General features: G+C 37.1%; 1 protein-coding gene across 6 annotated transcripts in view; it reads right to left on the bottom strand.

The window, feature by feature from the left end:
• NR2C1 (nuclear receptor subfamily 2 group C member 1) overlaps positions 1-25,860 on the bottom strand; it is a 56,835-nt gene that overhangs the window by 1,448 nt on the left and 29,527 nt on the right. For 3 of the 6 annotated variants that reach the window (XM_080637946.1, XM_080637945.1, XM_080637947.1), the window contains 11 exons: positions 21,302-21,383; positions 18,856-19,035; positions 15,983-16,130; positions 15,801-15,891; positions 13,579-13,763; positions 9,914-10,076; positions 9,287-9,408; positions 5,967-6,106; positions 4,068-4,205; positions 1,524-1,629; positions 515-1,021 (listed from right to left, as the gene is read on the bottom strand). In XM_080637946.1, the coding sequence (XP_080494072.1) occupies positions 847-1,021; positions 1,524-1,629; positions 4,068-4,205; positions 5,967-6,106; positions 9,287-9,408; positions 9,914-10,076; positions 13,579-13,763; positions 15,801-15,891; positions 15,983-16,130; positions 18,856-19,035; positions 21,302-21,383 (1,530 nt within the window). In that variant the 3' untranslated portion in view covers positions 515-846. Of the gene's footprint in view, positions 1-514; positions 1,022-1,523; positions 2,869-2,917; positions 2,954-4,067; positions 4,206-5,966; positions 6,107-9,286; positions 9,409-9,913; positions 10,077-13,578; positions 13,764-15,800; positions 15,892-15,982; positions 16,131-18,855; positions 19,036-21,301; positions 21,384-24,851; positions 25,083-25,860 lie in introns of those variants that run through there. The other 3 variants (XM_080637950.1, XM_080637948.1, XM_080637949.1) reach the window with 3 other exon arrangements.

Raw genomic sequence — 25,860 nt, 5'->3', positions numbered from 1 at the left:
TAGAGTGTCTCCACTGTTGTGCACTGAGTACGACAGAGGAAGTGACAGTGTGAAAAAGCTTTAACTTCTAAGACTAGAAAAAGCGGGACAATGCTGTCTTTGAATAGCTGCAGTATACACTTCTCTGTTAGTTTTCCATAGTCTAAAACAGCTGATGTCTACCAAGAGGTAGTACTACAACACAGTATTCCACCGCACCCACAAGAGTCAGTATTGACCAGCTGCAGCAACCTGTCATCAAAGTATTTTAAAATGTGAACTATCTCTACTTTCCAGCGTTTCCTACTGCTCAGCATTTCATTCAATAAGAAACAAATCTCTCTTTAAAACAAATGGAAAACTAAGTTTGGTTGTAACAGTCTTGTTGCCATGGAAACCCTGACCTCTTCAGGATGTTTGATCATGTATTTTCCGTTTGACCAGTAAGAAAGAACTAGTAGCAAAACAATGAAAACACAACTCAAGAGAGAAAAGTTAATTTATTTCTCTAAAGCATCAAACTAAGTTGAGATACCTTAGTTCAGTCAAAGCTTCTTCAGTTTCTTCACAAGCCTGGACTTCATAAACAAATATTCCAAGTTCATCTATCTATAAAAATAGGATGGACAATTCTTGACTTTCTTCAGATACCAAGTGAATTTACAAGTCCTTGAAGATCAGATGAAAAATAGGAAGTGATCCTATATTCCTTAATACACTCCATCACATTTCCCAAGTGTACTGGAAAGGAGGAATATTAGCCTTCTTTGAAAAGGTGCATGGGAAGGCTTATTGCCATCTCTTGGAGACAGGGTATGCATTTACATCACCATGACTGCCATGGTACGGAATACTTGACTGGTACTTTTATATGGTATGACTGATTATCTGAGAGTTGTAGTCCGTTGTCTCCATTCGCAGAATATATGGGATGATGCTGTCAATCTGAACGTTGCCAATTAGTCCTGCAAAGAACAGCTCTTCAGTGATGGCAGCACTCATCAGCCTCAGAGCAGGCAATCTGAGAAGAAGTCTAGACAGTCTAGAAAGAAAGTTGGGTAAAAAGTGTTAGTTGTGGTCACAGATTTTGGTGTTATTCACAATCATGTTATCAGTAAGGGGAAAAAAATACCAAGTGACAATACTAGCCAAAATTCGCTGTATCTAGTTCATGAAAGGCTTAACTATTTAAATCAGGAGAGTGTTAAATTTATGTTCAGGCATGTCTTTAACAGTACAAAAAACATGATTATGCCTGTCAATTACAGGGACAGTATCATGTTTGGACTTAGACTAAATGAGGAAATACTCCAAGTAGGTGCAATTCAAACATTAAAAATATTTATTTCCAATATTTCATTTTGGAAATGAATAATGAATGAGTAGATAAATAACACTCATAATATGTATGAGTCCCTGCATATTTCAAGTGCTCTAAAGATCATTTCTTGCCTTTAAGGAAGCAAGAAGAAAATGTACATATTTATTACAAGAAATAATCACCAGTGCTCTGAAAAAAGAATCAATCAAGTAGGTTTACAGACCTGTAAGTATCATCCGGATACGCTTTTGTTACGTAGTCTTGGAACTCCATGTAAGCCCTTTCTTGAAATTTCTCGATCTGTACCACATTTTCTAGACCTGGATGATCTGGAAAAAACCCCACTCTACATTGTTATACCTGTTCTAGGTAAGACAGACTAAAATCCATGCAGATTATCTAACTGTAAGCATACCAAAATCATCATTTGGTAGCTGTAGCAACTTCACACTTTTAGTGGAGGCCATTGCTTTAACTCACTATACTTCTTTTCCTCTATGTTTATATTTTGTTTAGTTCTTTATAAATACAACCAGACATTTTGAAGAGTTGTTATGGTTTAAACCACGACAAGAGTTCAAATAAAGGTAGTGCTTGCAGTGTTACATCAATCTCAATCGTACAGTTCTGTTCTCTGTGTAGCACTGTTTCAATACACTCACATTTACTGGACTATTGTATGCACAAATAGCATTTGGGTGGGATGCAAAGGATAAAATTAAGATCAGGGGAAAAAGCAGAATAAAAGGCTATGAAGCACTTGTTTCCTAAAAACTGGAGAAGATATGGAGCAGATCATTCTTTTCCAACTGTTTGGTGCAACATTTTCAAATATGCTAAACATTATTTTTAGCTTAAACGCTTGAAATGTAAATCTTGCTAAAATGAAAGGATATTAACCTAACTGCCAAGTCACATTTGGAAATTATTATCTGCTGATTCTGAACACTTTATGTGGTAATTTTTATTATCCATCCATCTTAATGTAAATATTTTACTGTCATAGCAGCATGACAAATCATGTGGATTTTATTTTTCAGAAATGGGATCATAAATGAGCTGCCAAATGATGTCAGATAAAAGATTATTTCTAACAATCACTCCTCCTCTCCAAATATATGGCCTTTTGTCAAGAAAACCAGGAGGTTTTGGCCTAGAAGCTTTCAAAACAATTATGTGACTCACTGGACTTCCCTGAACACATCGCTTCCCAGAGGAATATTTCATCCTATACAGTAATTCAGTCATTCCAAAAGCATGGCTTCAAACTAATGCAGAAGATAAGAGGTTAGTAAGTTTGCAAAGAAGGAATACATTTTGAAGAGTTGTCACTGACATGCAATATGCATCCCTTCATGATGCTGCTTTTAGAGCAATGTCAGAAACACAGCTAGAAGTCAACTTCTGAAAACAGTAGTTTGAAGACCAGTGCTAGTAGACAAGCAGCCACTTATGAAGATGCAAAGTCTTCTCATCACTCCTTTACGCTCCTCTGCCCAAGGCTGTCTTCTGACAGTCAAAGAGCTGGCTTGGCACAGATGATTTTCAGTAATCTTCCAAGTCTCCAGCTACGGAAGATGGCAAATCAGTAGGGCCTACTAAAGCAGATGTTCTTACCTTAGGACTCTGCCACATGTGCAACCCAGCCCCATCCTGTAGCAGAGCAGAAAAATCCCTGAAATCATAATGTCTGACCTATGAATGACTGACAGAACATCCCTTCTACTAAAGGTACTGAACATGACTTTCAGATACACGAAGATTTCATTACACAGCTCATAGGATCAATATTGACAACACATTGTCATGAAAGCAGCTACACATCATTTGGAATGCTACCCTGAAAGCATGTGAGCTAAAGAAAATTCATCTCAATCATGTGACTGGATACAGCCTTTTCCCAAGATATGTTTCCTTCTACCTTTTGTGTTATCAAATCTAATCGGAAGGAGACAAATTAACTTGTGACTAAACAAGTAAGTATCGCTTTGTAAGTGTGAGGTTCACAGAGAAGTATTTTCTGGTGTCTATCAGGAGTGATTCTTCAGACAGGCCAACAGATCATCTCATAAATCCTAGTAGACATTGTGCTAGATAATCTATTCAGTCACTGTCATAACCAGAGGACTCTTCTTCTTCCACCTTGTAGACTAATCTCCCAGGAGGAAAAAATAATCATTATTTTATTTTCACCGTCTAATGTATGTCCATTAACGTTACTTGGGGTACATTAAGCAATCTTCTGTTCAGAAGACAGAAGTGATAATACATGGGAATGTTTGTGGTGCTTATTCACCAGATACGCTACATGTAATACTTATTTCCAAAATACCTGTGTGAAGTGAGGTGATATGTTTCTGTAATTTTGCATATGAGAATGGATGCTGAGGAAGATGGTCTTTCATACATTAAAAGCCCAACTTCAATCCATCTCAGCCAAATGTGCAAGAGCAACACTTCTGAAAATTAAACTACAGGTCCTCAGAAAAAGTACCCCAGAAAGGAGGCACAGAATTAAGTGATAAATAAATAAATATTTTTTAAAACATCAGTGGTAGAGGCAAAAGTCTCCAAAGCAACATTCAGCTATTTACATTACAAGATTAACCCTCCTCTTCCTACAGTCCTCATTACAAGCCTTCCAAGGCTCCTCAACAAATGAGGCAATAATTGTACAGGTGATAGTAACTGCATAAAATGAAACAGGCTGAAGTTACATAGCAAAAATTAGTGTAGATTAAAGTTTTACATTTGTAATATTACATACCAGGACTGAAGAGAACGATTGCTTTCAAATATGCATATTCATATCCATCTAGGCAAAGCTTAACCATGCTGTTGCAGAACTCTTGCAATTTGAAGATATGCTCCATCACTAGTTTTCCTCTGTCTGTTGGCAGCTTATCTAAGTCAATACACACATAAATATAAGCCCCCTGAGTCAATGCACATGCACAAAATATGATCACACTAGATTTTTGAAATAAAAATTTTATTAAGAGTCCAACAGTGGGGAATCTGTGCTGACAATGAACTCACATACTAGGTCTGAATAATCTTGACACCAACAATCATGAACCATAACAAGCTTTTTTTTCCCCTTCACATTGTACAATTAGGTCTCCTCCTGCCACTCCAGTAACCAGGGGTGGACTAGAACTTGAAATGATCTGAGGAAGGGAAAGAGTACTTATAAGCAAACAATACACTGCTACTGCAGATCTGCACTCTAAGGGTCAGGTTTCATGAGATTAGGTTAGTGTACAGTGTTGTGGGTTATTTCAGTCAGTCCAAGACCATGCTACTCCTGGAAAAGAAGGTGCACTATACCTTTCATGATCTGCATTTAGGGGAATGTGTAGTTGTGCAGATCTGTTCCCCTTGGGTCAGCAATAGCTGATACTGTCCCCTTCACAATCCATCAAACTAGGCTCCCTGGGCCTCACAAACTTGCTATCTCTTGGAGATGCTGCAGCTGGCATGCTACACAACCAGAAGATACTGATTATGAATTACTACAATACCTTTTTTGATGAACATGCTTAAAAATTATACAGACCAATGGAAGTTCAGAAATTCCATTTGTATCCCTCTAAAGACATTCACAAATCTGGGAGTATCTTTAGCTGTACATTAGTCATTTAATCAGTTTGTTTTAATTATAAACTATTGTTACTTCCAGGAGGATCTTGTGGGTATTTTTAAATCATGAAAACCCCTGAGAAACAATTTTTTAATACCCTCATCATAAAAGGAGAGCAAAAAATCTAGTCTGGTGAGCTGTTTTTCTACATCCTACCAATCTGTTTTTGCGTAGCACTAACAGTCAATTTTCATACATATAACAGCAAATTACCCCAAAATCTAGTTAAGCCTGAAAATGCTAGGATTTTTGTATGTGCATCTACCTTATAAAAATGCATTAAGACTATGAACAGATGAAGACTACACTATTTTTGATTGCTTAGCTTTTAGTGCTAACAACCTTGTGAATGTTGACAAGCACACAAAGATTATCTCAAAGACTCCTCTACTGCTCAGAACATTTCCTTTGCTGTAAATGAAAGAGGAGGCAGCTGACATCTCTTCCATTTGAATGAAAAATATGCAAAAGATGCAGGCTGTAAGATTACTAAAGTACAAAGTATGCTTTGTGAAGATGTTGAACACTTGCATGTAGTCTAAAGCTAGTGTACAGAAGTCAACAAGCCAAGTTATATGAAGGAAATACATCACCAAGTTGGCATTTAGCTGCTTTGTTTCACAGCTATCAACAACAAGGAAATATTGAACAGCCTGAAATATTCCTAATTTGAGCTGACAGTATTAACAGAACAGCAGAACACTATTAGACATTGCACACACACACTAAAAACAACCCCATAAAATGCAATGCTAACCTGCATTAGATAAATGGAGAATTTATTCTTTTTAATTTGGGGGTTAAGTATTAGCGTAGGTGACTTCTGTGAAATTGCTAAAAAAAAATCCGTCTTGTGAACGGTATTTTATGCTGTTATTTTGTTTCTGTACTACCAACAAAACTCTATAAACAGTAAATTTTCATTAACAGCTCAAGGATAAGCAAAAGCTTCTGTGCAGTTCCAAGCTTAAAACCCATGAAGTAATTCCCCAAGACTGGCAATGAGCACATCATACACCTTACCTTGCTGTAAGCTGCCATGAAGGTGATTAACAAATGCAGCTAATATAGTTGCCACATTCATAACTTGTGAGCATTGTGCAAGACCAAGCGTGAAAAGTTCGTTCCAGCAGGCTTTTACTAATGATATGCTGTTGTCCTGCCTGTTAAAAATCACAGTAATTTCAGTTAAAAATCCCAGCCATTTGCACTCACTTTTTTTTTTACCTGAAGAAGAAATCATAAAATATTCATCTAATTCATCCATTGCAACCAGTACCAAAATGAAAGCTTACATCAGAAACAGTTTTACTTGCATATCAAGACTAAAATACCTGTTTTAGAGAGACTTTTGTAAAGAAGTAATTTTTGGTTTAATGAGCTAAAAAGGGATGGATGGATTTCTATCACAAAAGCTGCAGTTACAGTAAATGAAAGCGGAAGTGACAGTAAATGACAATGTCTAGGCGCATTCCATCATGCTGGTTTTCTTAGGTTTTACACTAATTTTTGAGTAACATGCAGCATGCATGGACAAAGAAAGTTTGCATTGTTCCTGTACTGTGGATGTAGAACAGACTCAAAGGTCTGGTTTGTTTGTTTGGTTTTTTCTTATACTTGAAATCTGGCATGTTGGTGTAATTTTTAGATTAAAAATATATGCAAAATGGAAAACATGGGATCAAGTTACAGAAAATAGCAGGCAGGAAGCTCAGTATCACCTTCATGTCTGGAACAGAGTTTGAAATACAAGACTTCAAAGTGTAAATAGAAGTCATGAGGATTTCTTTGCTGCAAGAATTAGTCCTTAAATTACGTTTCATATGTAGTCATTTTTTTTTCCCCAAATGCTGAAGCTTAAAATTAGGTATATGAATCCATATTCAGGCACTTCCGTATTAGTAACCTAACTTTGAGTACTGCCAAGCATCTCTAACTTGTAGAGCTTAACAAGAGCTCAGTACCTTAAAAAGGAAATCCTAGCAGTGAGGAGGCAATTTCAGGTACCATGTTTCACAGTTTTAGCCAGTAAATAAAAATAATGGAAATTTAAAAGAAGCACAAGACCTATCAAAGAAGAAAAGCACATTAAAGCTAGGATTTCAACTACAGAAATACAATGGAATGGATTTTTGCAAGAATGTTGATGTAATCTTCAAGAACATTTCTGATGATCTACTGCAGTACTAATAGGCCAAATGACAAAAGATTAATGTACACTTGTCCCGTACTGGATTACAGACAGCTTACCTAGAGCAGTTACTTCTTACTATGATCAAGTCCCTGTTACGGTAGACGTGACACTGTACATGCAGCTTCTACACATATTTGTCACATCCTCATTTATCTCCTGTCATAGGGACTGTGATGAGGAACACTGAAAATAGGGTGTACTGGCTACTCAGCTGGTATGTGTGTAAAGAAGTGTATCGTCTAGAGCACCTTTATGGCTGATCAAACTCAGAGCAGAACTGAATGATTGGATTTAGATCAGAACCACATGATCAAACCTAAGCAGCCTCAAAAAAATGAAGAGTCTGTAACCAGTCTGATGAACATTTCAGTAGGAATCTCTCTTGCCTACAAAGATCCTAATGGAGGAAGATGAAGTAAGCAGTACTTTGGTATCATTAACTGCATCAGTATGCCAAAGCCAACTACCTTGCCAGGACTAAGGAAAAACATTGCCTGAGGAGGGAACCACTTGGATAGAATTATCTATCTTCTGTATGAACCTATGACTATGGTTTTGTTTTGGCTCATCGACTTCTCTAAATTACTAGTACCATGAATTTCTCTTCATTTTTAAAGTGAAATGGGTGATCCTTCTAAAAGGTCAAAATTACAGAATATAATGCGCTCAAACTAAAAAAAGCTGCATCAGTTTCAAATAAATCTCCACTTAAGAAAAAAAGATAGTATTTTAAGCTCTGCAAAAGGAAAACTGCATATTTATGTGAAATGGTGTTAAATTATACTGTTGCTCATAATCTTGGCTGGGACCGTAAATGGTGAATAGTAACACTATTAAAACAGCCTACTCCTCCATGTTTTTAATTCGAACATAGAAATATATCGGAAAGGAACATATTAAAAAAGACCCGCAGATTTTCCATAAGCATTTCTTGTTACATCTATTCACAGAGACAGGTCTTCTGTACAACATTTTATTTTTAAAAAGCAATTCTTAGTCGTTGTTGTAACACTAAATTGTAGTATCTCTCTCTTACAAAATCCTTAAAAAAACCATAATGATAGAAGATAATATGTTAATTTGCTACATACTATGAAAATCTGCAGGGCAACAATTCTCCTAAAATAAAACATCCTGTTTACCTGACTTTTTACCCTTGCTATTGTTTTAACTTTATAGTTTTACTTCTTCCTTCTACAAAGCACAGGCTTCAGTTACACATAATATAGTATCCTTCCTTAAACATAGTAGAATCATTTGGCTTAAACATTTGAGTAAATACAAGTGGCAATCACAACTCATACAGCTTTTGACAGCCTTCCTGGGAAAGGGGACAAACCCTGACTTTAAAAAGGAATTCTCTTTGCTACCAGTCATATGCTATTTTGATACTGAATTACAGAAAAACACTGCAGATGAGAAAAGACAAACATGATTTATACTCCATTTGTATGAAGAGCTGATACAGTATCTTTTGTGTCTTCATAAAATTCCTCCAGAAAACACATAATGACTTTTCCTCATGCTGCTTTGAGATGTTTTCTCATAATGATCGGCAATGGACTACTACATTTAGCTTAAGAATGTTAAGTGATCCACTGAATTCTGCAGCAATAGCAGCATGTTATACAAACTGCAAGAAGAATGGTAAGAATTACTTTATGGTTACAGCAACCATTTGGACAATCCTCTGAAATTAATCAACTGAATCCTGAATGCTTGCTGAACCTAGCTAACCCTCTTCTTCATACAGGTTATTGAAGGCAAAATTATTACTACTAATTCACCTATAAAGATAACATTTGGGGATCCAGAGAGGAGCTTCTTTTAGGTCAGTCACTGATAAGCATCTTTGTTTGGGATGTTGCTAACAAGAAAATAATAGGAAGTCCTATTTACTAAAAAATTACAGAGTGCAGGTGTTTGATTGTTATAAATGTCCTTTTTCCTTCAAAACTGAACTGAAATACCTGAATTGGACTGAAATTGGGAGTAGTTTTGATTCAGAAAATTTATATGCATGACGAAGATCTATAAAAGTTTTATGAAGTAGATTTGTATTTTAACATGTCCCTGAAGAAGACAGTGCAAATAAAAACTTTAAAAGTGCATACTCACAATGAAGTGAGTACAGTAACCAAACACTTACCCTAATGCTTGAAAAGATGGAATAGAACGTGCCCAGTGCATGGACAAGAAAAGCAGCCTGGAGGCAGACTCACAGATATAGTGAACGTTAAGATATTCAGGCATAGGAGAAGGCATGGTGAGCTGGCAACCAAAGGAGAAAAAAAAAGTCTGAGTCAGTTATTTTACTTTCCTCACAAAAAAATGGTAAGAAAAAAATTAGACTTTAAGTGAAAAAATAAAATTGTTTTTTAAATAAACATTAGATAATCACAAGCTGGCAAATACACTGGAGTCTCAACATCCAGTGCAGACTGCATCAGATCCACCTGTTACCAAGGGAGAATGAGGATGCTGACTCTGCTTTGTGTGACACTTGTCTATGTAAATCCTTCTGCATGGATCACCTTGTATTTTTAAAGAAGCTACAAAAGAAAGAGTGCAGCTAAACCACAGCAGAGAGCTGTGCATCTTCCCAAGCAAACAGTAAACCAGTGAAAAAAAGTGGTGCATTCATCAGAAAGGAATGACAATACCTGAACAAATAGTTACTCTTCTAAGAAAATCAAAATCAGATTTAATGAGACCATTATTTTATATTACTAAGTTAAAATGATTATAGTCAATAGTAAAAAAAATCGTTAAGTACCCTGAATGCTACATGTGCATCACTGAGTAGCGGTCCTTCTATTTCAACGATGTTCAGGCTTGATTCTCCACCAATCAGCTGTACATTGGCATCAATACTTTCTGAGTTCTGGCATGCTGCACTCTCCCCTGGATTTAATGCTTTCGCAAGAGTATCAAACGCCCTGTAAGATCACAACAACCAAACAAACAGAAGAAAAGAAAATTTAATGTTAGAGACTGTTTCAATCTCAGAGGGACTTGCACATGTCTGAAACCTGTCCTTAGCTGTTTCAAAGGAAAAAACAAACAGATTAGGAAAATGAAATCTTGTCAGCAGCACGCTCGTCCTGACACTCCACCAAACAAAATCCCTGAGAACTCCCAAGTTACAGAGGCTCTGAAACAAAAATTAGCAGCAGATCCTGTTCACACTAGTTGCTAACAAATTCACAGTTTTGACATACTGACTGTGCTGCTGAATCACAGTTTGCCTTTCAAGATCTCTTTAGTGATGTTTACTGAGAGTGCTGGCATGAGCGCTCTGAGGACATGATCATCAGGCTGCTGTTAGAACAGCTTAATGCACATATAGATTTTGCAGATTTTTATTGTGGTTAGGTGATTCAACTTACCTTGAAAAGACAATTTTTAAATATGTGAGAGAAAGCACTCTCATGCTTTCAATACCATCCTTAGTACCCTTTGATGTGGGGCAGTGAGTTCTGCCACATGCACAAACATTACAGGGGAGATGTCAGGACAAGCACAGATATAGATTAGTTGTTATTTTGCTGCTTGATAATAGTCCAGTCTAGAACTTTGCCACCTTCTCTTCCCCCACAGTTCTTAGCTATCTAAATTCATTAACATTTTAAAACCTCTAAATGTTTACTATATTTGACATAATTACTATATTTGACATAATTTGACATAATTTAAATCCAAACAAAACATCACAATAAAAGAACTGCTGACACTGCCTCAGGCTTGTGATGGTAAATGAACTAGGTTTAGGCCCTACATTAGCCTGTATACCTTGATGAGTACATGAGGGCAACTGGGGCAGGCACAAGTGGACTGAATAGATGGAAGTGGACTACACAGACACACCTGGGACACTTTCTGTCTCCAGCATACAGAAAGTAGGCATAAAGGGAATGCATTCATGGTAAGCCACAGAAACTGTGTTATTGGACTTCTGCTAGAAGATCTGAATTTCAGCAATGGAATATTGTTAAATACAAGAAAAATAAAGATGGATAAAACCTGCTTCTTGAAATCCCTTAAACTCCTTTTCTTCTGTGAACATCTGTGTCTGTTAGATCAAGCTGGCATAGGGCCTGGCAAAGATTTATATGAAAAATTTTAGTTTCTGATTTGCTGACTTCTGCTTCCTTTCACAGAAGTATTTAACTTGAACCTCCCCACTGTAAATCTGTCAGGTAGCCTATTGGACAAGGGTACACATTAAGCTGAGTCAGAGCTCTTTCAAGCTCTCTGGCTGAGAGAACTGGATGCCTTTTCATAGATGTTTAAAACTGAACAGAGAAACTGAAGTTGGCAAAAGCAAGTATCTGAAAGTGCCAGGAAATAACAAAACAAAAGATTAGCATAGCTTTTTGAAAATCTGTACTACTGAAATGAAGTTTATCAGCACGTACAACAATACTATTTAAACAGCATATTCTTATATTCTTCACCTAGGATGACACAGCAAAAGGTCAGATCAACACCAAATAATGTCACATTTGACTTTCTAAGCAGCATAGAAAGAAAGGAGCAGAAAAAATGCATCCTGCTTGCATAATATACAAAGCAGTAGAAACCATAGGGGAAATATTGTTATTTCATAGAATAAGAACAGTTTGGGTTGGAAGGGACCTTCAGAGGTCATCTAGTCCAACCCCCTTGCAATGAGCAAGGACATCTTGAAATAGATCAGGTTGCCCAAAACCACATTAAGTGGTTCAGTCAGTATGAGTGTCCTAGGTTCAGCAGTAGCAGTCATTTTTCTCCTTCTTAGTAGCTGGTGCAGTGCTGTGTTTTTGACTTTCAGCCTGGGAACAGCACTGATAACACCAATGTTTTTAGTTACTGCTCAGTAATGTTTACCCTGACCAAGGACTTTCTGAGTCTCATGCTCTGCCAGGGAGGAGGGGAAGCCAGGAGGAAGCAGAGACAGGACATCTGACCCAAACTAATCAAAGAGGTATTCCATACCACAGCACGTCATGCCCACTATATAAATTGGGGGCAGTTACCCGGAAGTGCTAAACCACTGCTTGGGTTGGGCTGGGTATCAGTTGGCGGGTGGTGAGTGGTTGTATTCTCTTCCCTTGTTATTTCCCTTATCATTATTATTATTGGTGGTAGCAGCAGTGGTTTGTGTTATACCTTAGTCACTGGACTGTTCTTATCTCAACCTGTGGGAATTACATTCTTTTGATTCTCCTCCCCATCCCTCCGGGAGCAGGGGGGAGAAAGGTGGGGAGTGAGCGAGTGTCTATGTGGTTCTGGGTTGCTGGCTGGGCTTAAAACATGACAACAAGCAACTTCACTATATACCAATCTTTTCTTCTTTGATGGATTTACACCACATACACATTTTTAAAGCAGCACATACAATGTAGATGGTGTGTAAAGGAGTATTACTTGGACACCTGTCAGAATCTTCCATGAGATGAGAACCAAGGAAGAACATGACTGTGATTGACTACACAGAGTATCTTACACATATGCTCACCAAAATGGCTCTGTTAAAACCAGTGCAAACCACAAGTCTGAAATATATTGGAGCTACTTGGAGCAAGTTTAGAGGAGGCCACAAAGATGATCAAAGGTTTGAAGTGCCTCTCCTATGAAGACAGGCTGAGAGAGTTGGGCTTTTTAAGCCTGGAAAAGGCTCCAGGAGACCTTAGAGCAGCCTTCCAGTACCTAAAGGGGCCCTACGAGAAATCTGGAGAAGGACTTATAAGACCAAGTAGTGACAGGACAAGAGAGAATGGCTTTAACTCACAGAGGGTAGATTTAGGTTAGGTATTAGGAAGGAGTTCTTTACTGAGGGTGGTGAGACACTGGAACAGGTTGCCCAAGAGAAGTTGTGGCTGTCCCATCCGTGGCAGTGTTCAAGGCCAGGCTGGATGGCGCTTTGAGCAACTTGGTCTAGTGGAAGGTGCCCCTGCCTGTGGCAGGGGGGTTGAATAATGATATTTAAAGACCCTTCCAACCCACACTGTTCTCTGATTCTATGACATTCAGTGAATGTGTTTGTATTGATGGTGGGAATTCTGTGTAGAAAGAAAATGTTTTTCAAGCTTTTAAGGCGATTAACAGTTACAGGCATTAAACTAATTACACAGATGGGATCTGTAAAAAACAGCTTCCCAGGATGCTTAAAGGTCCTAAGACTGTAGTACAAGATCTAACACACATTAAGGCCAACCAAAAGGTAAGAAAATCAGCTGTAACACATTGAAATTAATTTTGAGTAGAACAAATTAAATAATTTAATTACGATTTCACGTGGAAGAGTCTCACAAGATTTATGTTCTATATGAGCTTAGGCTGCTATTACTATTATTCTTAATGCACATAACTTTTCTTCATTGTAAGGATTTAATTAATGGTCTGAATTGACAGACCTTCTCAAAAAGAATACTCTTTTTCAAGTGTAACATGCCTTACCTTGAAACATCAGTACTAGCTTGTTCGTCTTGCTTGAGTTCAGATAATGATGCATCTCCATTACTTAAGCTCTCAATCATAGATAAGTCTGTACTGCTTTGTGACATGTCTTTACATTTACTGAGATTTGCTAATGAAGTCACCACGTTTGCCAGCGTACTTAGATCTCCCTGACATGCTTCAACCTAACGGAAAAAGTAGAGTGCTTAATTCTCTCATATTAGCAGCAGTTAACTTGCAATAGAAGAATCTAACTTCTACATAAATGAATTGAGCATGTGAAGAGACCTGTAAGAAAATTATTTGCTTTAGTTAATGGGTGATCATAATGCAGCAATTAGACAGTGCACTACTTCTAAAATATGAAACATTTAAACATGTACTTTTACAATCAATAACTGTCTAGTAATTTCAGAAAGAATGCTACAAATGGTAAGCAAATGCAAAATGAGAAGTTATGATCTCCACTCAGTAGTCAGCCACTGGACTATAAGAGTTGTCCTGGGTTCACACTAGATTATATTTTTATCTTCCTTCCTTGTGTAAATGAGTCAGTAGCAATAGGGTACAAGAATGTTTGAAAAGAAGAAATAGATAAAAAGTCACCTCTAAAAGCAAGCAGAAAAAGAATTCTGTTGTAGCCTTTATGAGTTTTATGTCTTTATTTAACTGCAAGGGAGCAAAGTGATTCAGTAGTGAGCAGCAGCTCAGAGGCAGTAAGACGTCTCCCACCATGGCCCACAAAAAATATATATATAATATAATAATATATATATATATATATAAAATAATATATATAATATAATATTATGTTTTAATGTGATTTAATTTATGATTTAATGTAATTTTAATGTGAAATGGAATAAACAACTTTTGATGGGCCCCTTTGCAGACAGATCAAGTGATGCAAAACACAGGAAAACAGATAATTTAGTATCAGCTAGAAAAATACAAGCTTCCTATTGTGCATGTGTAGGGAAGTTACTCCATAGCTTTAGGGGATCAGTAAGTGTAACAAAATGGAAACAAATGAAAACCAGCTTGGAAATAAGATTATTCCTGAGATAGCTCTTATTAGCTTTACAAAAAATTAGTGATTTGTAGGAAAAAAAACTAATAGTATTTATGAAATGCACTGTGATAGATAATCCCATGTGAGATTTTGCAAACACCTCATTTTATTGCTACAAAAGGAATATCCAGGTGTCAGGACTTCCCATTACAGAATAAAATAATGCAGCCTTTAAAGCTCTCTAAAAAGGTGGAAGAAGGCATTTACTTTGCAGAGTTTTTAGTATTTTTACTATGGGAGGCATTCTTCTAGATGAGAACAGAATTCCTCTGTATGACAGTATGTTCTTCTACATGAGGCATTCTATATGAGAATCATTCTTCAGAAGAGAAAGCATTTACAACACTGGCTAATCTTGTAAAGGAGTGTTCTAAAAATGAATTTAACAAAACAGAAGCACAACTGTTCTGCGAACAGGCAGGGTGCTCAACAAAATGATCCCGCACTAGCCATGTAACACACACAGTTTATTAAAAAGTACACTAAAGCAAACAAGCATACCAACATGAATCAGCTATATATCTATATATATATATTTATAGTAAACAAGCACAATAAAGCAAATCAGATATAGATATATGTATAGCAAAGAGGAAAATTAGCAATACATCAAATCATTACTGCACAGAGAGAACAGCAATTAAGAAGAAATACATCACCAATTACCACTGTCTCATCATCCAGGCCCATGCTTCAAGCTGGGAAGCCCTGTTGCAGCCGATGCCAGGAGTTCCAGATAATTGGGAAAATTCCTATGCGGTGTGTCCACCCATAGGTGAGGCTTCGGATTCAGCTACAAGAGGGTCCCACTCTTATACCTTTAGAAAAATAACCAGCTTTATGCCAGATCTGTAATTGTTTACTTGTGGGGCCACGCAGTTTCTCATCTCACTGTTGTCCACACTGAGAGCACTGGCCAGGCACCCCGGTGCAGCCAAGTATGAAGGTCAGAGAACACCTGTACCCTTCTGTTTTCCTGTCTCTTTCTAATAAATAGTCATAATGAACATAAATATATATACTTTATCAAATACTGCTCAAAAACATACTTTGTTGTGTCTCTCAGTCATGAGTGGGAATCAACTGTCAGCTAGGTTCCCATCCATTACAATAACAAAACAGAACACCCTACAGTCATATCATCAGATACCTTTTCTGGAGTCATCATTACAGTAGGCTCAGTTTTTATTGCAGACTGATGAATGTTAACCAACATTCCCGATTCCAGCAGACCTGTTGATCTGACAGAAAACAGCACACACTTTAATTTTGATTCATGTTAGTTTTTCCTCTTTCAGGAGAGATGGCTGCTTCTGAGTAGAATGTACATACCTTGCTGTTTCATTGTCTGTTATAAAAGTTGGAGTTGCAGCTAATGGACTACGAAGATCTTTCCGAATGTAGATCTTTTCTGTGGAAGCTGCACAGTTCGAAGATTTTTCTCTTGACACTTCAATAGGTTTCCTCTCACACTGCACAGCTAATAAAAAAAATATGCAACTATTAAGTCACATCCCAAATTACAGACTAAGAAATAATCCCCTTTTCCTCTCTGTATTTAATCTGCAATTTTAATAATGATTCTCAAAATAACTTTAAAAAGATCCTATAACCAATAAGCTAACAACTTGCCTAAAAATATAACCTGAATTTGATTTGTTCTTAATGAAATGATGTAGTAGTCAAAGTCTGAGACTAAACATATAGACACTACATTTTTCAAGTTCCAATAAAGCAAGAAATCCCCTTATACCTTATTCTTAATTTGGATTTTAAGTGGAGGCTTACAGCTTTTCCTTCCCTCAATATCACTATCCCACAGTCTCAGTACATTTGTAGGGGATTCATGGCACTGTTTATCCATGGATTGTGGGTCTGAGTTGAACCCACATAACTTGATGCACTTAAAGACGCTTCTCAGTTAGGACTTTGGACAATACAGAGGGAAAGGGACTTTGACAAAGTTCAGTTCAGATCATTTAAGATCTGGGTGACATCCTGACTCACGATCACTGATTTCAGAGAAGCAGCAGATTTTCAGTTTGAATTGCTCAGTGAAACTAGGTGGAATTAATCTGGGCTTTAGTTTACAGATACATCACCCTGCTTTGAATGGATTAGAGAACATCAAAATGAAACTTACAGTATTACACACTATGGGGAACTCTCTAGGTGTACAGAATAAAGCCAAAAATAGGAAAACTTCAACAGTTTAACAGTCTAAATGGAAAATCTAATTTCTGGCAAAATAACCTAACAGCATTATTACTGTAAAACTTAAATTTATAAAACATATTTACACAGTACTGTTCTTTTAAAAATATGCCGTAAGTTGTTTTTCCACATTTTTAAAGTGGTGCAAGTTATTCTATAGATTGGAATAAGATCCTGAAAGAGAGTTACAACCCATAAACCTATATGTAGTTTAAAGTATGCGCCAGTTCACCAGCGTGATAAGCACTGGCTACTGGCTGTCACAGCCTCTTTAATATTATACTGCACATAGAAACTATTTGAGCCTATAAAGAGAATCCTGAATGCTCATTATTTTAGAACACAAAGGCAAATAGGAAAAAAACAGACTTCTTTTCTTCAATTATGTAGACTTGGAAAATGTGCAACGAAAGAGAAAAATGTAAAAGCTTTCAAGTTAGTAGTAGACTGTGATGCTAACTGAATTTTTACATTGCTAAGTGTCCTGGGTTCAGCAGCAGCAGTCAGTTTTTCTCCTTCTTAGTAGCTGGTGCAGCGCTGTGGTTTTGACTTTCGGCCTCGGAATAATACTGATAAAGCCAATGTTTTCAGTTGCTGGTCAGAAAGTTTACCCTGACCAAGGACTTTGTGAGTCTCATGCTCTGCCAGGGAGGAGGAGAAGCCGGGAGGAAGCAGGGACAGGACACCTGACCCAAACTAGCCAAAGAGGTATTCCATACCACAGCACGTCATGCCGGGGGATGTAACTGGGAGTTACCTGGAAGGGCACGTCTCTCTTTTCTGTCGGGCTCATTTCCGGCGGGCGGTATTGTATTTTCTTCCCTTGTTATTTCTCTTATCATTATTATTATTGGTGGCAGCAGTAGTGATTTGTGTTATACCTTAGTTACTGGACTGTTTTTATCTCAACCCGTGGGAGTTACATTCTTTCGATTCTCCTCCCCATCCCTCTGGGGGGGGTGGGGGGGGAAGCAGACTGCGTGGTTCTAATTTACGGCCTGGGCTTAAACCACAACACTAAGTATCATAAACCCAAACATCATAACATCATCAAGTATTGACAATACTATTAAAGCTAGCCTGTAACCCACTAACATACTTTGAAAGCCTGGGAGCTGGAGGCCAAAGTTTTATTTACCTTTGCTAACCCTGTGCTCTCTAGCTGGATCTGAGCTTGCTGTCAACGGGCCAAGACTTCAAGGGACAAATAACTCCACTGAGGGATCTACAGTACAAGGTGGTGCTGAGTTTTCCTTCCTCTCCCCACTCCACTGAAGAATGAAACTTCTTATCCCAGAACAATCCTCTCCTCCAGCTGGTACTCCCCCACGACCCAGAGATCCTTTTCCTGCCTTCTCATCCCCAACCCCAGCGATTTTGTTCTGCTTGAAAAGTCTTCTGTGGAGGGGCAAAATACTGCCAGCTGAACTAGAAGGTAAAAAGGCAAAGATCCATTTTCACTGTTCCAGCTTTTCCTTCTTTTCTGAATTCATTTCCTCTGTGCTGGAAAAATTTTCCTGGTTTCTGCTGACAGAAGCAGGGCTGTAAGGAGAGGATGCCCACAGAGGTTCAAGAGGGTCAGCAAAAATTAGCTGGATGACATACAGCAGAGCGCAAGACTAATACTGTCTGTTTATCAACAATGTGGTAGTATTCAAACAATTTGTGAATTGCTTGATTTTCTGCGCATTTAGCATTGTGATACTGCTGTGGTATTGCAGTATTACTATATCCAATGTATGGAAATCTAAAAAGAAACTTGAAATCTAAAGGAACCGGTAGGAAGTGAACTCTGGATCACTATGGATCTTTGCCTTGTGAGCAACTGTCTCTGTAGAGCTTTGCTAAAAGTTAACAGCAATTGCCAGTAATCTCAGTTGTGGAAAAGGTGACAAGAAGGTAGAAGGACACCAAGACAACAATTTACATTAATACAGCACAAACTTTAACATAGCTGCCAGCTAAAATAATTTACACTTATCCCCACTTACAATCTTGTTTCATCCCAAACGCGATGCATCTCTGCAGCCTACAGTACTGACATCGATTCCGGTGGCGTTTGTTAATGACACAGTTTTTTGTTCCTCGGCATGAATAAACTAAATTCTTCCGTATGCTCCTTTTAAAGAATCCCTTGCATCCCTCACAAGTTACTGCTCCATAGTGACGCCCTGGTTACAGAACAACATAAATCACGACATTAATTTTATACTGTAATATTAATTTTGTTTAGTTTGTATCTATTAAAACAGAAGTATTTGCTCTTTTATGCAGAAAAAAGATCACTTTTTCTCCCCATGGGTTACAGATCTTAATGTATATCGTGGCTGTAAGATTACGCTAAAAAAGCAAGTGAACCACTGTTCTAGTTCAGTGCACTTAAACAGGACAGATTTCACAAATAGACAAGTTGCTTATTACATTCTTCTGAATGTGTTGACAGCAGCATTAAAAGAGGTAAGAAAACTGGATAGCAAGAACACAGAAGAAACTCTTAATTTATACATTCTTTAGCAATTTCTTTTTATATGACCCTACAGCAAAGCCCTGTTACTGCTCATTACAAATTCAGCTATCAAAATTGTATGCATTAAATCTAGTGGAACCACGGAAAGTGCAAACAGCATCTGACAGCAGTAGGTAATCACTTCAAAGCTCTACTTTCCTCTTTCATTTTCCTAACAGGAGAATGTTATATCTTTAGTTCTTTCAGTAAAACTTCAATGAAAGAAATATCTGAAATAGCTAGATGATTTGTTTTTAATCAGTTCTTCTGTGGATTTTCCAATATTCAATACTAACATATAAAAATTGTAGGATACACTGCAGAAAAAAGTCAAGTTTAAAAAATATTTTCAGCAGCAAATCATTTTTCCTCTGCTAGAGCACAAAATACAAGTATTACCAAAAAGCACTGGTTTTGACTAAGGCATGCTTGGCAATTCCAACAATTTTAATGCAATGATCCTGAAGAAAAAAAGTATTCTAAACCTGAAGATCCCTGACAAGCACCCAAAATATACACTGCAGAGACATTATGGCTGCTGTTGGAACTAAGTAAGGCACATTACAGAAATAAATCTCAAATACGAACTCATTTAAGGGAAAATATATCTTTAGATTCTTTTCTCACTGCTCACAAACTTTTTTTAGGTACATCAATCTCACCTGCCTGAAGTTTCTAGAACTCTTAAGAGGTTTTCTAGACTCCTTTATCACAATTATATTAGCACACTGTTAAGATGGGAATCTTATAAAGCATCTTGAATGCTAGACTTTGCTGCAGTAGGAAAATCTTAACTGGTTTTATTGTCTAGGAAGTTCACTTCCCATCCTACTACTTCTCATGATGATAAGACAACATTAAGAACTTCTTTCCTCTGGCCCCTCATCTCTATACACTTTATTTCCATCACTTCCCAAAAGGAGCATTTAACTGCACTTGTCCTATTTTGATATTACTGGAGGTCCGTCATAGAGACTTCACTGATAAACCACATGAATCTTCTAATGGAGCAACCATTTCCCTACTTAGACTAATTTTAGCTAAGTAAGTAAAGAGCAAAGTTAGACCTCATTATCTTCCGCAACAAAGAAAGTGCAAAGGAAAAGGAGCCTTCAGGTAAACCATGCTGAGGAGCAGCCCTCTCTATTTCTTTTGATAAAAAAGAAAAGACATTCTCTCAGTAATTCCAGCTTGGACAGATCTGGAACACCTCATGGCAGGCGCACATGTAAAGGGAATGTGGGAGACAGTTCTCCAGTGCGCTGCTCCCACTCTATTTCTTTTCAGTCTCTTAATATCATTACACAAAATGCAGTGCATAAAACACTTTTCTTACCTTAGCACTCTACTTTGGCAATATATGAATATACCATTCTTAAGCTTATTTTTTTACTGGAATTAAAATGCATTTTTACAATTTTAATCATGGTTCTTCAAATAACCAACTGTCCTGCAAAAATCTCATAGCAGCTTTTTGTTTTCATATAATTGCAAAGTCTTCCTTGCCTACTGGTTCCATATTTAAAATAGTGAACAGGTTTCTCATAGATTTTAAGTGAACCTGTCAACAGTAACAAAGTTCACTGCATGAACTCATTTTAAGGAAGAAAAATCTCTCAACATTGTTGCTTAAGTAATTTTATCAGCCAAATTTCTATAATAGAAAATTAAATGCACCAGCCTAAATAAAAAAAAAGCAAAAATTATCTGGTATAAAACATTACATTCATGATGTAAAGTATGATTAATCCCACCCATGGACACCAGAGCCCTCTTCAGTGCAATTCTTCACTGAAGGAATAGTGCATCCTTTCTGTTTGAGCACACAGAGATAAATGTATGCAAACTGTTATACAGCTTCAGAGGAATTCTAGATTGCTTTTAGAAAATTGTACCACATTAAAATAAAAAAGGAAAGAAAACGTAAATACCTGATGCCTTGTCTCCACACACAACACACAGATCAAACACTTTATTTAGGCCCTGTTCACTGGGGGAGTTGTCTGTTAAAATCTGGAAAAAAGTGTGAAAGTATTTCATTTTTTCTTACCATTGAGAAAGATTAAAATATATCTCATGCTTCTGGTTCTGCTCTAAGTCGGGGGACCAAATGTAAAAAGTATAAGGCTTTCCTGACTACATTTTACAGTCTTCATAGACAGAAGGGAGCAACCTCCCATGCCACTGTGCTCCTTTTCAGGATGGAACAAGAGTTTTACTTGTAATACTTCAGATTTCAAGATTTCATTTGTCTAAATATTACCACTGCAAAATGGGCTGACATTCTGAAAAACACTGAGCATCTGCGTACTCTTACCTTTTGTTCAATTTTCTGTTTATATCCTAATGACCTGTTCATAGTACGAAAGAGACTGAAGAATTACACAGATGGAACAAAAGAAATCCCTTGTAAAGGCTCTGATATCTACATTCAGGTTTATTAACTCCTTTTTTTATAATACACATAAATGGTGGATCTACAGAAAACGTACTCTGGACACTACCATTAACTGTCAAGTGGTCTATAGTTACGCTTTCAGTAACAGTTTGACATTATTACAGTTCTCTTTTCTCATCTCATTCATTTATCTCTGGTACCTGTAAAGCTTCATTAAGCACATAATATCAGAGCCCCAGCACTACAGGGGGTAGGCACTATAGCCTTCCATTTTATCTTTAAAAACCCTATCCCACTGCAACATAAAGCACATCAGAAATTCAATTTGAAAAAGGAACACACATATAATGAGTAACAACCAAAAATCATCTTGACAATTATGTAAAGCAGAAAAGGAAAAATTATTTTTGCCATTAAAAAGAGACAATAGTTCAGAAGTTTGAAGAGTTTCTAGCTTCTCCTGTGTCTTAACGAGAAGCCAGCTTCTGTCATCCTTGCTTTGCACATTCAAAACAGGACCTCTGATGACAAGAAAGGTAACTTGCCAAAAGAGAAAGGACCCTACCTCATGAGAGAGAATTTTTTAAGGAAGTTTGGAAGATAGTACAGGTGATATATAATGGAACATTTCACAAGCATACTTCTTTCTAGTTGGCCTCTGTTAACAATACTGTCTCAGAGATTCATCTATTTAGTTTGCTTTTATATAGCATCTTTTTAAGAAAAACAGTATCAATGAGTTAAAAGAATATTAATCTTTTATTCCTTTTTAATTGCCATTATTAACATTATATATTTTCATGATGTTAAATAAAATACATATAAACAAATTCTAAGTCCTTCCATAAATGAAATCTGTACTGAAATGGAATGTTCCACGTAAGAAGGGCTACAGAGTTGGACCATGATGAGATAAAAATCCCAGACTCTGAGAACTCATCAAATGACTTTGAACATGCAGAATAAAAAATGATTATTAAGATGAAGAAGAGCCACTGAAGGTAAAGTAGATGATGGGAGAAAGGGCCTTGCCAAATGAGTCGATGTAAAGGTAAGATGCAATAAATGAGAGGTTTTTTTTTCAGAGCAAATAAATGGCCATTTCAAGTGAAGGCTACAGAACAACAACAACAAAGGTGAAATTGTAAATGAAAAGTTCATTTAGGGGAGAAAATACGAAAGATCCCAATGAGGATGCAGCTGAACAACTAATGAATGGTACTCTGTATTTCACGAAATAGTGGAAAAAAAGTGGAATAAAAGAAATCTCTACCCATACATATTAGCTGACAATAGAGCAATCTAACTGAAGAGACAGGATACCCTGATGCCTCTCAAACTAACCTATTTTGCCCAAAATGTACAACCAGAACTTTCAATTTTTAGTCCAGACTTCCTCGATTCCTGAATTTTGCCTTTTAAATCAGTGTGGCACACTTTTAATCTCTTAAATAGTCTTTGAAAATTCTTCTTTATATGGATTACTTTAAATCATATCCCACTGGGTTTATACTTTTGTTGAGGTTTACCTAAAATACGAAGTGTAAAATAGTACTAAAAATGCTTAAATGCTTCTCAATGGGACTGGCTTTTGCTACTGCTGCCCTATTCTTAACAATCAAATTCTTTTCAGCAAGTATCTTGGATGTCCATTTGCAAAGATCTGCAAGTTTAAAATACAAAATAATGTAATATATAATACAAAGATGTGTTAAGCTTAAGCAAGATGTGGGTAGTGAATCAGAATAACGGACTGGCTCCCAGAAGAATGCAAACTAAAAAGGTGTGGGGTCTTCAGTTGAAGAGATTATTTGGTAGAGGATATAATACTGATTTATAAAAACAGTATGATCCTTTAGAGCTGTTTCTTACAGTGCAAGAGACACCTAACTGAATACTTCTCTCAGAAGATCAGCTATAGTGTTGTTTGCATAGCATACAATTATACCATAGGATATTACACAGACCAAAGCATATATGGTCTATATAAATAACAAAAAAAGTTGTTAAACTTTATTGGCAGCCATCAAATCTGATGGTCTCACTGTAATTTCCAAACCAGGAGGTTGCTCTAAATCATTGGCTAATGGAAATGAAAGGGTATGTTCAGAAGGAGAACCACTGACTTGTCCAGTTTTCAGTATTTTTTCCTCACGCAACTGTTTCTGGCCATTGTTTAAGTCTGAGATAGTGGTTTAAATGGACTGTAGCTATCCTAATGTTGCCTGGCCTACCACACTGACGTATTTTAACAACAGCACTACATGTACATGGGTAAACAATATGCAATAACTGTGCTTTAGCTGGAGTGCAGTAACCTCCTACTTCATTCAAAGAATCACAGAATCACAGAATAGTTAGGGTTGGAAAGGACCTTAAGATCATCTAGTTCTAACCCCCCTGCCATGGGCAGGGACACCTCACACTATGCTGAAGAAACTCACATCTCCCAGGCTGTCTCTGCATAGTCATACGGAAGATGGAGGCGAGGACTAAGGAAGCGACACATAGAATGTGCATAGGAGTCAGGTGCACTGGGGACCAGTTTACGGAGTTAAAAACTTGCATTAGTAAACCCCAAATCTTTAGTGTTATTTTCCCCTCCCAACTGAGTAAGGCTCTTCCCTACTACACAGTCTCTTTGAGAAACTACCCTGGAGTACAATCCACACAGCTGAACAGCAGTTACAACAGCATATGGAAAGGAAAACAAGCGGAGTGAAATGTTAAGTGATAATGGAGAAAAGAGTATATTTTTCAACAATACATGAAAACAGATGGACAGTCAATGAAGCAGAAACAAAGGACTGCTGGTATGGCAGGAGCTCGAAATCACAGTAAAAATAACAGTACTCTTTCCAATGTTAAGAGCCAGGGTATAAATTTTAAAAGCAATAAATTTATGAAAAGAAAAGAAATCACTTTTCTTCATAATTTCTAACTATCCACACTGAACCTTGTGCAAGGTAAAGTACACCACTAAAAAAAAAGAAAAAGGAGAACCCAGACAGACATATTTGGAAATAAACCATCTCTTCTCATCCCATTTGAACCAAAATGATGAAATAAAGTGGATTATCTACCTGGATGTGTTGTGCAGATATATCAGGGGATGCAAAAAACAGTTGGTTGACACCTGCCGCATCTGGAGTTGCCAGGATAACTTTTCGTGGAGTGGAATCTTGTCTGGCAAGGATCACCTTGCTTGGGGTAGAGCCATCATGATTTGTTAAGATGAACTGCTTGCCTGCTGTGCTCTGATCAAGTGCTGTAACAATCTGAATCTTCTGGCCCGTCTGCTGATCTGTGACAATCTAATAATACATTTATCTCAAATTGTGATGGTAACTTAAGTTCACCTGGGCACTTGAAGAAAACAGGAATTTTGCCTTTAACATCTGTGAAGCAGGATTGTCTTCCCCTCTGTCACACAAGAGTGAAGTAAACTCAGGTGAAACCTTACATTTTCACTATATTGGAAACACATTTCAATCAAGGGTATCAAAATCTGAGTCCATACTCAAGTTTTACAACTGGACGGTGCTTTTACAACACTACTGAAACCCTTGACGAATCCAGCACCCAGAATTCAAGCTACATCTGCAGCTCAGCCCTTGGACCCAACAGGTTGTGAGAGATCTTAACTCTTGAATTCACTGCATCACACCACGTAAAGTATTTAGCACCTCCCAGCTTTGGCTGCTTAACAAAAACTTCTTAAAAACAAAAATGTAGACTTCCAAGTGAAAAAAGTATGCATCAAACAGCAAGAAAAGCAATAACGTTGTTGCATCTATATGTACATTTTAGGCTTAATTTCTGAGGGCTTTTGTTTTTCTGCATATATATTCCTAAATAAAATAAGTAAAATCAGAATCTCTCTCGTCACTTTTTCTTTTTAAGGAATAACTTATTTTCTTGTTACATTCATAACCAGAAACAGACCAACAGACTAGTTTTTTTCCATTTTATACCTATTTTCAAGCACAAATACAGCAAAACATTATCAAATAATCCTCCACTAAACTCCATTTTTTTGCCAACTTTGTCAGAAGATTATAATCCTCAGAGAAAATAATCAAGATTAGTTAT

The sequence above is a fragment of the Psittacula echo genome, assembly GCF_963264785.1.
Source record: "Psittacula echo genome assembly, chromosome: 1".
In the NCBI taxonomy this organism is placed as follows: Eukaryota; Metazoa; Chordata; class Aves; order Psittaciformes; family Psittacidae; genus Psittacula; species Psittacula echo.
Note: the sequence above shows the minus strand (reverse complement) of the source record. Positions and strands in the feature narration are given on the sequence as shown.